The 14,926-nt window shown below is 35.4% G+C and overlaps 1 protein-coding gene across 11 annotated transcripts in view; it reads left to right on the top strand.

Moving 5' to 3' along the window:
• GPHN (gephyrin) overlaps window positions 1-14,926 on the top strand; it is a 615,197-nt gene that overhangs the window by 492,056 nt on the left and 108,215 nt on the right. For all 11 annotated transcript variants that reach the window (XM_061180933.1, XM_061180924.1, XM_061180928.1 and 8 more), the window contains one exon: window positions 4,096-4,233. In XM_061180933.1, coding sequence (XP_061036916.1) covers window positions 4,096-4,233 — 138 coding nt within the window. The remainder of the gene's footprint in view (window positions 1-4,095; window positions 4,234-14,926) is intronic.

Genomic DNA, 14,926 nt, shown 5'->3' on the forward strand with positions numbered 1-14,926 from the left:
GGGATAAATTGGGAGTTTGGGGTTAACATATACACAGTACTGTATATAAAATAGGTAAACAACAAGGACCTACTGTATAGCACAGGGAACTATACTCAGTATCTTGTAATAACCTATAATGGAAAAGAATCTGAAATAGAATATATATTCTTAGCTGTACACTTGAAACTAACACAACATTGTAAATTATACTTCAGTTTTTAAAAAGAGCAGCTATTATCTATATCATTTTATTCTTGTGTGTAGAAGGTAACAATACTGTTTTTCTCATATTTACATAACTAAGTTAGCCCTTCTTTATTGGTGAAGTAGCTATTTCTACTATGTGACCGTGGGTGGGTCTTGAGTGGGAAGAAGCCACCTGGCACATAGAAGGTGCTCAGTGAACACTTGTTGAGAACACACACATACAGACACACACACACACACACACACACATATCTGCTAATGTGCCAGAGAATTAAAATACTCCTCCTTTGAGACATTTCTTTCAGTTAATTTATTTTATATCCAGAAAGCCCCTGTGATAACATGCAAATAGTTTAGTGAGGGACCAATATTAACCCATTAGCATCAAAGTTTGGATTATTTATCTAGCGCTCTGGATTATTTATCTGTCACTTTGTGACAGAGAGTTTATAAATATGAAAGGACCTAGAGAAGCAAAGGGCAGAACAGGAGGCGCCACTTTGAATCTTCCTTCCCAACTTTTAGCTTTGTTTGAAGGATTTGCTATTCATTCACACCTCAAGTATTTATTCAGTACCTACTGTAAGTATAAGGAAAGCATTGCTCTAAAAATAGCAAAAGATACACAGATTAATAAGATAAAGGTTCTGCCTTCAAGGAGTTTATGATAGACTAGCATAGGTAAGACAAATATTTAAATGTCTATAACATTAGATAGAAAGTGGTAGGTGCCATAAGAAAGATATAAACAAGGTACAAAATTATTTTAAAGACAGGAAAGATTTTTCCAGGCTGGTGGAAATTGGTATGCAATTTCCAATTTAAAAAAGTATCAATCTCTATAGTTAGAGAACCACCCGGTGGTTTACTGTCCTCCTGCTCTTATTTTTTTATTCACTTACATGTCTTTCCTTTCTGCTGAGCTGAAACATTTTTCATGGCAGGGTGTATCTTACTCTGTGTATACCAAGTGTGTAACTGTGCCTGGCTCATAAAATGCACTCAATAAATATTTGTTGAATGGATGTGTGTATCACTGATAATCAAACTTGCTTTCTAATAAAGTGCAATTTTCTCCTCAGAAACCAAACATTTTAAAAGCACAGATTTTATAAGATTGTACACAATTTTCACTGTAAAGAAAGTAAAGAATATCTTAGAAAAGATCAGATCTGAGATCTATAAACCCGAATAAAAGGGTTTATAGAAACACCTATCTATCATTCTCTTCAGTTACACTGGTTGTGACGATATGTATTTATTGACATTTAATGACGTGTCAGGGACTGTAGTGAAAGTGAGTTATGAATAAATTTACATTTCAATTATAGGTAAATGATAAATCATACATAATCCTTCTTTAAGTGTTCACCTTAAAGTAGAAAAAATTTTACGTATTTGGCACTAAATAATCTCTAAGGTCCTTCAGGCTTTGAAAATTTTGTAATTTTGTGATTACCCATGGGTGAGAAATAAGTATAAGCATATTGTATGTCTTTTCCTTTGACTACTTATGACAATGTCATTTGTCTTAGAATGAAAACTCTTTGGGACAGTTCCTGTAAGTCAGTTCAGTGAATATGTCTGAAGCAGCTGCTGGGGTTTGGGTAGGAGGACTAAATTTAATAAATTGCAGTGACCAGGAACTTACAGACTACAGAGGGATATATACAATCATTATAAGGTGGATTAAAGAAATAGGAGCTTATTTGTCTCACATATCAAAAGTCTGGAGGCAGGCAGTCCAGGGCTTTTACAGCAGCTCAGTATTGTCATCAGAGACTCTGCCTCTTTTTCTTCTCATGTTTCCAATACTTATGTGTGGGTTTCTATCCTCATGGTTGAAAAATGGCTACGGCACCTCCCAGTATCTAGCCATGCTCTCCTCTTAAAGCTTTATCTCTTTATCTTTTTATTTGTAGTAGGAAGCCTGCCCCAGGGACTTCTTCCTACATCTCACTGGCCAGAACTATATCATATGGCCAGTCTTAGCTGAAAGGTGGCTACGGAAGAAGGGAATTGTGGATATCAGTTACAATAGCCAAGCAACAGTGTTTGCAGTCACTCCTTTTATGTTTACCCTTTGGGCCAAGTTGTTTATGCATGGGCCAAGTTGTTTATTGTGCTCTAAGAAGTTCCTTTTTGTCATTAAATGATTCATTTATTAAGTCAACAACTATTTATTTTTTATTGCCTAATATGTGCCAGATACTGTTCTAGGTATTGGGGATGACAACAGTGAATAAAAAAGGCAAAGTTGCTGCTGTCATGGAGCTTACATTCTACTAAGAAGGTTATAAACAAATAAGTATAAATATATATTATAGGTATATAGATATCAATATATATGTGTATATGTGTGTGTATATATGTGTATATGTATATATATATTTTTTTTTTTCCATGAAGAAAAGTAAAGTAGGGTAAGGAGAATAGAGAGTGATGGTAGGTAATATTCTATATAGGATGTTTAACAAAGGCCTCTGATTAGGTGATACTTTAGCAAAGACCTGAAAGAAATGAGGGATGAATGGAACCATAATATCTGGGGAAGAATGGTCCAAGTAGAGGAAATGGCAAGTATGAAGACCCTAAAGAGAGATGTATTTGGCATCCTCAGGCAAGGAACCAGTTTGGCTAGAGCACATTGAATAAGGGTGAAATGATAGGAGAAGAGAACAGTGTAGGCTATAATATGTTGGGCTTTGAGGGCCATAGCAAAGATTTTACTCTGAATGAAATGGAAAGTCATGGAGAGTTGTGAGCAGAGATTAGCACAATTCAACTTACAGTTTAAAAGGAGTGTTGTAACTACTGTGTGGAGAATAAACTGTAATGGGATGAGGATAGAAGGAAGGAGACAAGTTAGGACACTATTCAATTTCCCAGGAAATAAATGATGGTTCCAATTATTGTAATAATTGTAGAGATGGTGAGTAATGATCAGATTCTAGAGACATTTTAATGGTAGTTTAGATATGGTTCTGACAAAAATAGAAGAATCAAAGATGTCACCAAGGTTTTGGATTAATAACTGAGTGAGTAGAGTTTCTATTTACTGAGATGGGAATTGCAAGAGAATAAGACATCGTGCAGGTAGGTTAGGAGAGTGGGGAATCAAGAGTTTGATTTTGAACATGTTAAGTTTGAATTGCCTGTTGCACATTCAAGTGCATATTTGATGATTTATAAGCTTGTAGATATACGCTGTTATCCACCAGCTATTTGGATGACATATAAGTCTAGAGGTGAAGGTAGAGGTTGGGGTTGGAGATATAAAATTAGGGGGTTTAGTGTATGGGTGGTATTAATGCCATGAGACTAGATAAGGTTACATAGGGAGTGAGTAAATAATAATATTTTTCTATGTTTTTAGAAGAAAGAAAATTTCCTATGAAATTCTAAATAAATTCAAGTTTGTATATTTCATTTCACTAACTAGCTCATTAAGTGTTCAAACTTCAGTATAGTAGTTAAGGACATGGACTCTAAAACCTGGCTACCTAGGTTTGAATCCTGGCTCTTCCGTTTCTAGCTTTGCGATTTAGGCCAAGATATGTAAACCTCTTTTTCCTCATCTGTAATAGAGGATAATAATGATGGCTCCCTTTAGGTTGTTGTGAAGATTAATTAGAATAGTGCCATGACACATAGTTAAGCACTCAAAAAGGATTAGCCAATATCATCATTAAATTTCACCAACTTTTGATATATGATGTAACATTACTAACTTGATTTAATGTTCCACCAAAGCAGGCTATATTTTGGAAGCAGGAAAAAGTTTCTCACCTTGTAATCTTCATTTCTGGACACATGAAATTGAGAATTGTTGATATTTATAAGCCTTTCCCACTTTATAATCAGTGTTTCAGCATCATATTCTTAGTTAATTGTCTTCCTGTTTAGGTCACAGTGCTGTCGATATCACCAAGGTGGCTAGAAGACACCGCATGTCTCCTTTTCCTCTAACATCTATGGACAAAGCCTTTATCACAGTCCTGGAGATGACTCCGGTGCTTGGGACAGAAATCATCAACTACCGAGGTACTGTTATATTTGCCCATTGCCTTTTATTTTCATTTTTTTCCAAATAAGATTCATCTAACACTAATACACAGTTTTCCTGAAAGAGAAATGTTATTAATCATTACTGCAATTATTATCATCTTCCTTTTTGCTTCTTATTTCTACTCAACTCTAAGATCAATCTTAATGGTATACAAAGTAAAATACCCATAAAGCTTCCTTTACATAAAGAAAAAAAAAAAAGGAGAAAGTCAACAGTGTTTCTCCTGTTCATCAAAATACCAGTACTCTAAAGAAAGGGCTGTCAGCACTGAGTGAGAAAAACAGTTGACTGTGAGTCTGCCTTATGTCCCTTCTGACAGAAATGGGAGATAACTAATGTGTCTTGTAATTATTTTCATTTGTGGAAATCATGTTTTTAAATGTAAAATGTAAATACTACGTTAATTTATCTATGGATCACTGAGCAACCAGTCTGATCTCAGTTTTTCTGCTTCATATATCTTCTCATTTTCTGCTCTTAGTTTAGTAGTACATTGAGACCAGCTTGTGGAAAGATAATGGAAGGGTAGTTTTCCCCAGTGTTTTCAGTTTTTAATCAACTACTTCCCTTTCTAAAAATTCAGTTCAAGTGCAATCTGAATAAAATGTAGTTTCTTAATTGTTTTTGTTATGCAGATAAAAACAATACAAAAGGATTGCTTTTACAAATAAAGGACTTTATTCACAGATCATAAAATATTCAAATTTCAATGAACATTAGAGAGCATCTATACAGACACCATAATTTTTCTACAAGAAAACTCAAACTCAGAACAGCAGAAAAGGAATAGGATTAAGGCTCAAGACTTAACATTCTTGGGAATTCCCTTGCAGTCCAGTGGTTAGGGCTTGGTGCTTTCATGGCGGTGGCCCGGCTTCAATCCCTGTTCCGGGAGCTAATATCCCGCAAGCTGCGTGGCACGGCCAAAAAAGAAAAAAAAAGAAAAAAAGACTTAACATTCTTATTTTTACTACATAATAGTGCTCTTCTTCCAGTGTTAAAATATAAAAAGCAATAGTAGATAAAGTAACAAATTATGTTAAAATTAAAAGGCCTAAAACTAGTGAAATATTAAATGCCAAATTCTAGCTCTTTGATCCCTGACCCGACTTAGACAAAAATTATTTTTACATAACTTACACCTATGCTACATCTTTGATTTACATTCTTTTAGACATGTATATCATTAGGTTTAAACCTTTTGTTTTTGTTTTATTCCTCATTAAAGGAAATAAAGATAATAAAACTGACTAGAGTGGAGAGTTAGGAATTAACTACATAATTTCAGAAATTTTAATGAAATAGGTTTCTTTCTATTATTAAGTGCAGATATTTAGATATTTATATGTCAAGCAACAGTAAGACATCTTCAGAAAATATGAATGTAAAATTAAGTTGAAAAAATTTACGTGTTATAAAAATAAGTTAACCATCCCTGGCCTCTTGTAATATCAGGGTAGTTTCTCTTAACATCAGTCCTTAGAAAAATCTCACTGTGTTGCCAAGTCACATTTAGACAGAAATTCCAGTCCTTTTAAGGAAAAAACACAGAACTGGAAATGGCCATTTCTATTTCTCCTCTAGGAAAAAAAAAAAAAAATACTGTCAGGTGGATTCTCTTTTCCTTTCATGTGCTTGTTTCCCCTTCATTTGTTCATCAAATCAGTTGTCACTCATAAGTAAGCAAACTCTTCATGGATGGTTAACTTCTTGTCAAGTGTTTCCATGCATGATGATGAAAAATAATAGTTAGGTTTGCATTCAACCTTTGAGTTGGATCAAACTCGATTTGTAATGCAAAAGAGCATTATAATTAAACCTCCTAGGCACTTTAATTAGTTGTTTAGAAAACAACACCATGTATAGAAACATAATTCAATTTGTTCAACAATTATCTATTAAAAATCTAAATTCCAGGTACCATGTTAAGTCCAGATAATGCAAAGATGAATAAAATAAAACCCCACCCCATGCATCTCACTGTGTAGTGCAGGAGAGGGACAGATAAACAATGTGGTACATTTTCTCCTTTACTGGCTCTTTTGTAAGCTTGCCTTCCTTTGTCAATTCCTTGAATATGAACTTTCTTTAGAGTGTTTGTCTCTGACCCTTTTCAGATCTTACACATTCACTTCAGAGAACCTCATACGTGCCAGTTGTTTCAAGTACCAACTATTAAGTGATTTCTAAATCTGTATCTTTGCCCAGACCTTGCCTGAGCTCCAAACTCTTACAACAAATGTATACCTGCTGCTAGTAAATTTAACATGACCAATATTAAACTTATTTTCTTTACTTCTACAATACTCATTTCCTCTACGTCCTCTTGAATCTGTCCCTTGTTTGCCATCCCCACTGCTATCATTTTAATTTAGGTCTTTATTATTAACTTCCTGGATTATTGTAAAGGCTTCCCTCCCCCAATTAGCATCTTTACATCCATTTTCCAATTTCATACCAAAGTAATCTGTTCAAAATTTGATATTAACGTTCCTGCATACAACTCTTCAGTAGTATTCCTCATAACCTCCAGATAAAATTCAAACTCCTTGATATGTCATTAAGGCCCTTTATAATTGGCCACTATGTATTCTTTTTTTTCTGACTTTATTGAGGCATTATTACTAAATTAAAATTGTGTATATTTAGGGTATACAACATGATGATTTAATATACATATACATTGTGAAATAATTACCATAATCAAGCTAATTAATACATCTACCACTTTATAGTTCCTCTGTGTATGTGTGTGTATGGTGAGAATACTTAAGATTTACTCTTAGCAAATTTCAAGTATACAATACAGCATTATTAACTACAGTCACCATGCTGTACTTTAGATACCCAGAATTTATTCATCTTATAAATGAAAGTTTATACCCTTTGACCAACGTCTCCCCATTTTGCCAGTACATATTTTTTAAGATTAAGCTTAAGAAGCTCTCCTCCATGAAGACATTTCTGGTGTCCACTTCTCCCTTTCCCTAGCTGGGTTAAGTATCCTTCCTCCATGTCCCCATAGCACTTTGTTCATTTGTTTTATAATAGAAATGACTGACATATTTGATCACTCTCTCTTATAAATGCCCTAATAAACAACATGGGTATAAAAAGCTGAGTGATCTAAATGTGAATCACTATAAATTGAATTTTGAGTCATATGTGGCCTGTAATTCTCTTACTCAAGATAAGCGATTTCTCCCCAGAAAAAAGATTAGAAACTCATTCTCACTATACTTTAAATGTTATCTTTTCCAAGGATGTTTGCATTTTAATGAGCAAACCTTCATAGTTCATTTTGATTTCAACTAGATGCACCTCTAACTATTGAATTTCATAGGGGTGAGGAGGACTGAAAGGCCTTCACAGTTCTCTGAAATCCCAAATATTTTGCCTCTGCAAATACTCTGACACCTACAATTATAGAAGCCTGTAGAGGAAAGCCCATGTTTCCTAAGAGAGATCCAGAACCACTGAATCTATGAGGCAGTTTGCTACTGTAAGATCTCTAAAATTACTTTTTATATGTCTGTGAAGGTTCAACAATAATCCCAGAAAACTAAGAATAAATCATGTATACAGAAGTGCTGGTAGTGATGCTCTCAAGGTCATATATTTAGGGTAACTCTGTGAAGGAATGTTACAATATAATATATTAAATACTTATAATATTACAATAAGAAGGTAACTTGGAGATCAGGTAGTCTCTCTTACTTTAAAGACAAAGGAATTTAGGACCAAAGAGGTGTAATAATGTTCTTAGAGTTAGACAAATTGTTATGATTAAAAACAACTAGAACCTAGGATTCTTGACTCCTAGTCTACTGTTCATTCCATTATAGCAGAATACGTCTCAAATCAGTATGAAAATTATTCTTCTAAAGTAAGTGCCTAGATGTGTAAAGTGTATTGTTTGTTTGTTTTAATCTATTTTGACTACAGGTGAATTTTCTATTGTCTCTGGTCTGCCCTTTAGCATATCTACTATTTTCAGCTCCTATCTGCAAGCAAGGCCTTTAAGGAGCAAGTGCTCCACTGATTATAAATACCTTACTTTGGTTTCTTGGGAGAGGAATACCAATAGAAGATAATATTTGCAAGACTACCATTTTTGATTCATCTTTGCTTATAAAATACATGACATGAACACATTACAAATTCACACTTGGTACAGTACTAGCTACTGAAAGGCAGATTAAAATATTCTAGAATTCCCTGTAATCCCCAATATTGTTCAGTTAACAATGGAAAAACTATAATCTTTGAATAGAAAGGATTCTGCTTTCTTAGGAGCATTACTTTATAAGCGCTAGGCTTTTTTTTAAGATTTCATGACCAAAGACTTTGGCATCGCTGACCTCAGTTCTTTGTATTTCCACAAAAGACTTAAGCAATTCTAGACGAGGAAGCTTTAAGTTTACTGAACTCAGTTTAAAGCAGTGAAGTATCCTTTTTAGAATATTGACCACAACAGAGGTAGTTCTCCCTGTCTCTGACCTAAAGCAAGATATATTTATAATATATTTTAGAAGAAAAAAATATATATGAAAATATATAATGACATGCATAGAAGGAGGTATGAAATAGGAAGATTAGTCTACCTGGTTGTGACATAGGAATAATTCGGCCAGCATTATAGGTCTGATTCCTCTGTGAGTTAATTTTACTCAATTGGGTAACTATAAAAATAACTCCCCCACACAAGGGGGCTTTATGAGTGCCTAAACAGTCATAATATCTAGTTGAGAAGTTACTGCTGCCTGGCTCCTTTTCTAAAACCACGTGCCCAAAGTTTATTCAACACTAATACTTGGGCTCCACCTATGGGCGAAGAGAAGAGATGGTTTAACATCTATCTAAGTATTTCTATGTATGCAAGAGAGACTGCCCCATGTGATAAAGTAATTTGCAGCACTACTATGTACTCTTTAAGTTCCAAAGTCGATCATTGAATGAAATGTAATATTGACTGCTTGGAAGAGCTATCCATTGTCTAATCCGTGAATCCTACTGAGATATATGGATATAGTTGCTGCTGTAGCAGAGGGGTGTACCTGACGTTTATTCCTTCAGTTCTGAAGTATTTGCTGCCAGCTGGGAGCCCTTACCATTTTCTAATCAATTGCGTATTTCTCTTCAAATCCTTTCCCTTGCCTTAGGGTTTTAGAAAAAAACTTGAAGTAATGCATGTTTTTCTCTTTGAAGAGACATAAGTTCTGCTGGTAGGTTAACTTGATACCAACTCCAAAAGCAGAACTAATCCAGTAGGGATCTAATTTACCTTAAAGATAGAAATCCCTATATTTAGCATGAGTACAAAATAAAAATCTGGCCAATTTTCTATTACTAGATTTATATTGATAACCTTAAGCATGAAGCTGTTCTTTCTTTCCAGATGAAATGTTTTATTTTTCTTTCCAAGATATTTTAAAGATCTATAAAGACCAGATGGTATATGTGTGCTTCAAATATGACTTTTCTTGACTCTTCTATATATAGTTGTATGTTAAAATGAGAGAAATATTCTTCTTTTTAAAAAAATCTCTTATTCTTGCCCTTTAAAAAATAAGTTTACTGAAATACAATTCATATACAATATAATTCACCCACATAAATTATACAGTTCAGAAGTTTTTAGTATATTCACAGATATGTTCAGCCATCGCCACAGTCAGTTTTAGAACATATTCATCACCTCAAAAAGAATCCCCATCCCCTTTAGCTATCATCCTCCTCCTATCCCCGCAGCCCACCATTCAGCCTTAAGCAACCATTAGCCTACTTTTTATCTCTATGGATTTACCTATTCTGGACATTTCACATAATGGGATCATATAATATGTGGTCTTTTATTACTGGTTTTTTCTACCTAGCATAATATTTTCAAAGTTCATCCATGTTGTAGCATGTATCAGTATCTCATTCCTTTTTTAAATATTACTGTAGTAAAAAAAAAACATATAACATAAAATTTAGCATCTTAGCCATTACAGTTCAGTGGCATTAAGTACATTCACATTGTTGTGAAACATATCTCCAAAATTTTTTCATACTGGATACCTGAAACTCTTTACCCATTAAACAACAACTCCCTTTTTCCTCCTCATCCCAGCCCCTGGTAACCACCACTCTACTTATTATTTCTAATAATTTGACTACTTTAGATATGTTATATAAGTGCAATCATGCAGTATTTGTCTTTTTGTGGCTAGCTTATTTCACTTAGTATAATGTCCTCAAGGTCTGTTCATGTTGTGCCATGTGACAGTATTTAGATATATACACCACATTTGTTAATCCATTCATCTGTTGATGGACATTTGGGATGCTTCCAACTCTTGACTATTATGAATAGCCGTACTATATGAACATGGGTGTACAAATATCTCTTCAAGACCCTGCTTTCAATTCTTTGGGATATATACTCAGAAGTGAGATTGATGGATCATATCTGTTTTTAATTTTCTGAGGAAACTTCTTCTGTTTTCCATGCTGGCTGCATTATTCTACAATCCTACCAACATTACATAAGGATTCCAATTATTCTACATTCTCATCAACACTTTTTATTTTCTGATTTTTTGATAGTAGCCAATTTATGGGTGTGGGATGATATCTCATTGTGATTTTGATTTGCATTTTCCTGATAATTAGTGATGTTGAGCATCTTTTCATATGTTTATTAGCTATTCATACATCTTTGGAGAAATGTCTATTCAAGTCCTTTCCCATTTCTAAATATTTTTTAATTTTAGTTAATTTGTAATGTTCTGTTAGTTTCAAGTGCACAGCAAAGTGATTCAGAGATATATATATATATATATATATTCAGATATGTGTGTGTGTATTCTTTTTCAGATTCTTTTCCATTATAGGTTATTAAAAGATATTGAGTATAGTTCCCTTTGCTATATAGTAGGTCCTTGTTGTTTACCTGTTTTATGTATAGGAGTGTGTATACGTTAATCCCAAACTCCTAATTTATCTCTCCCCCCACCCACTATCCCCTTTGGTAGCCATAAATTTGTTTTCTATGTGAGTCTATTTTGGTTTTGTAAATAAGTTTATTTGTATCATTTTTTTAGAGTCCACATATAAGTGATATCATATGATATTTGTCTTTCTCTGAATGACTTACTTCACTTAATATGATAATCTCTAGGTCCATCCATGTTGCTGCAAATGGCATCATTTCATTCTTTTTTAAGGCTGAGTAATATTCCATTGTGTATATACACCACTTCTTTATCCACTCATCTGTTGATGGACATTTAGGTTGCTTCCATGTCTTGGCTATTATAAATAGTGCTTCTATGAATATTGGGGTGCATGTATCTTTTCCTTTTTTTTTTTTTTTTTTTATTAATCAGTCATCAATTTTATACACATCACTTTATACATGTCAATCCCAATCGCCCAATTCAGCACACCACCATCCCCACCCCACCGCAGTTTTCCCCCCTTGGTGTCCATACGTTTGTTCTCTACATCTGTGTCTCAACTTCTGCCCTGCAACCCGGTTCATCTGTACCATTTTTCTAGGTTCCACATACATGCGTTAATATACGATATTTGTTTTTCTCTTTCTGACTTACTTCACTCTGTATGACAGTCTCTAGATCCATCCACGTCTCAACAAATGACTCAATTTCGTTCCTTTTTATGGCTGAGTAATATTCCATTGTATATATGTACCACAACTTCTTTATCCATTCGTCTGTTGATGGGCATTTAGGTTGCTTCCATGACCTGGCTATTGTAAATAGTGCTGCAATGAACATTCGGGTGCATGTGTCTTTTTGAATTACGGTTTTCTCTGGGTATATGCCCAGTAGTGGGATTGCTGGGTCATATGGTAATTCTATTTTTAGTTTTTTAAGGAACCTCCATATTGTTCTCCATAGTGGCTGTATCAATTTACATTCCCACCAACAGTGCAAGAGGGTTCCCTTTTCTCCACACCCTCTCCAGCATTTGTTGTTTGTAGATTTTCTGATGATGCCCTTTCTAACTGGTGTGAGGTGATACCTCATTGTAGTTTTGATTTGCATTTCTCTAATAATTAGTGATGTTGAGCGTCTTTTCATGTGCTTCATGGCCGTCTGTATGTCTTCTTTGGAGAAATGTCTATTTAGGTCTTCTGCCCATTTTTGGATTGGGTTGTTTGTTTCTTTAATATTGAGCTGAATGAGCTGTTTATATATTTTGGAGATTAATCCTTTGTCCGTTGATTCGTTTGCAAATATTTTCTCCCATTCTGAGGGTTGTCTTTTCGTCTTGTTTGTGGTTTCCTTTGCTGTGCAAAAGCTTTGAAGTTTCATTAGGTCCCATTTGTTTATTTTTGTTTTTATTTCCATTACTCTAGGCGGTGGATCAAAAAAGATCTTGCTGTGATTTATGTCAAAGAGTGTTCTTCCTATGTTTTCCTCTAAGAGTTTTATAGTGTCCAGTCTTACATTTAGGTCTCTAATCCATTTTGAGTTTCTTTTTGTGTATGGTGTTAGGGAGTATTCTAATTTCATTCTTTTGCATGTAGCTGTCCAGTTTTCCCAGCACCACTTATTGAAGAGACTGTCTTTTCTCCATTGTATATCTTTGCCTACTTTGTCATAGATTAGTTGACCATAGGTGTGTGGGTTTATCTCTGGGCTTTCTATCTTGTTCCATTGATCTATGTTTCTGTTTTTGTGCCAGTACCATATTGTCTTGATTACTGTAGCTTTGTAGTATAGTCTGAAGTCAGGGAGTCTGACTCCTCCAGCTCCGTTTTTTTCCCTCAAGACTGCTTTGGCTATTTGCGGTCTTTTGTGTCTCCATACACATTTTAAGGTGATTTGTTCTAGCTCCTTAAAAAATGCCATTGGTAATTTGATAGGGATTGCATTGAATCTGTAGATTGCTTTAGGTAGTATAGTCATTTTCACAATGTTGATTCTTCCAATCCAAGAACATGGTATATCTCTCCATCTGTTGGTATCATCTTTAATTTCTTTCATCAGTGTCTTATAGTTTTCTGCATGCAGGTCTTTTGTCTCCCTAGGTAGATTTATTCCTAGGTATTTTATTGTTTTTGTTGCAATGGTAAATGGGAGTGTTTCCATAATTTCTCTTTCAGATTTTTCATCATTAGTGTATAGGAATGCAAGAGATTTCTGTGCATTAATTTTGTATCCTGCAACTTTACCAAATTCATTAATTAGCTCTAGCAGTTTTCTGGTGGCAGTTTTAGGATTCTCTATGTATAGTATCATGTCATCTGCAAACAGTGACAGTTTTACTTCTTCTTTTCCAATTTGTATTCCTTTTATTTCTTTTTCTTCTCTGATTGCCATGGCTAGGACTTCCAGAACTATGTTGAATAATAGTGGTGAGAGTGGACATCCTTGTCTTGTTCCTGATCTTAGAGGAAATGCTTTCAGTTTTTCACCATTGAGAATGATGTTTGCTGTGGGTTTGTCATATATGGCCTTTATTATGTTGAGGTAGGTTCCCTCTATGCCCACTTTCTGGAGAGTTTTTATCATAAATGGGTGTTGAATTTTGTCAAAAGCTTTTTCTGCATCTATTGAGATGATCATATGGTTTTTATTCTTCAGTTTCTTAATATGGTGTATCACATTGATTGATTTGCGTATATTGGAGAATCCTTGCATCCCTGGGATAAATCCCACTTGATCATGGTGTATGATCCTTTTAATGTGTTGTTGGATTCTGTTTGCTAGTATTTTGTTGAGGATTTCTGCATCTATGTGCATCAGTGATATTGGCCTGTAATTTTCTTTTTTTGTAGTATCTTTGTGTGGTTTCGGTATCAAGGTGATGGTGGCCTCATAGAATGAGTTCGGAAGTGTTCCTTCCTCTGCAATTTTTTGGAATAGCTTCAGAAGGATGGGTGTTAACTCTTCTTTGATCATCTTTACGATGATTACCATGAACACTTTCTCGGGTAGGTTGACTATCTCCACATCACTTAGTTCTTCTTCTGGGGTTTTATCTTGTTCCTTTGTCTGAAACATCTTCCTCTGTTGCTTCATTTTGTCTAAATTTCTATTTGTATTTTTATGTATGTGGTAGATTGGTTACGTTTCTTGACCCTTGAGAAGTGGCCCTCTGTAGGAGATGTCCTATGTGTCCCAGCAGTGCACTCCCTTCTTGTCACCCAAGGGCCAGGGGCCAGCTGGTCAGTATCTGGCCTTTGTTCGTGGACTCGATCTGCAGGCTGCAGGACTGTAGTTTTCTTGCCTCTGGTGTCTGTCCCCTGGTAGATGAGGATGGTCTAGAGGCTTGTGCAGGCTTCCTGGCAGGAAGAGTCGGTGCCTGCCCCCTGGTGGGTGGAGCTGGGTCTTGGTCTTCTGGGGGGCAGAGCCATGCTTAGGGACGTGTCTAGAGGTGGCTGTGGGCTCAGGAAGTCTTTAAGCAGCCTGTCTGCTGATGGGTGCAGCTGTGTCCCTATCCAGTTTGTTGTTTGGCCTGAGGCATCCCAGCACTGGAGCCTACATGCTGTTGGTGGGGCCAGGTCTTGGTGGCAAAATGTCAGCCTCCAGGAGAGCTCACACAGATGAATCCTCCCGGATATGTCCACCACCAGTGTCTCTGTCCCCAGGGTGGGCTATAGCCACCCCTTGCCTCCCCAGGATACCTTCCAAGACCAGCAGGTACGTCTGG

The sequence above is a fragment of the Eubalaena glacialis genome, chromosome 2 (assembly GCF_028564815.1).
Source record: "Eubalaena glacialis isolate mEubGla1 chromosome 2, mEubGla1.1.hap2.+ XY, whole genome shotgun sequence".
NCBI lineage: Eukaryota > Metazoa > Chordata > Mammalia > Artiodactyla > Balaenidae > Eubalaena > Eubalaena glacialis.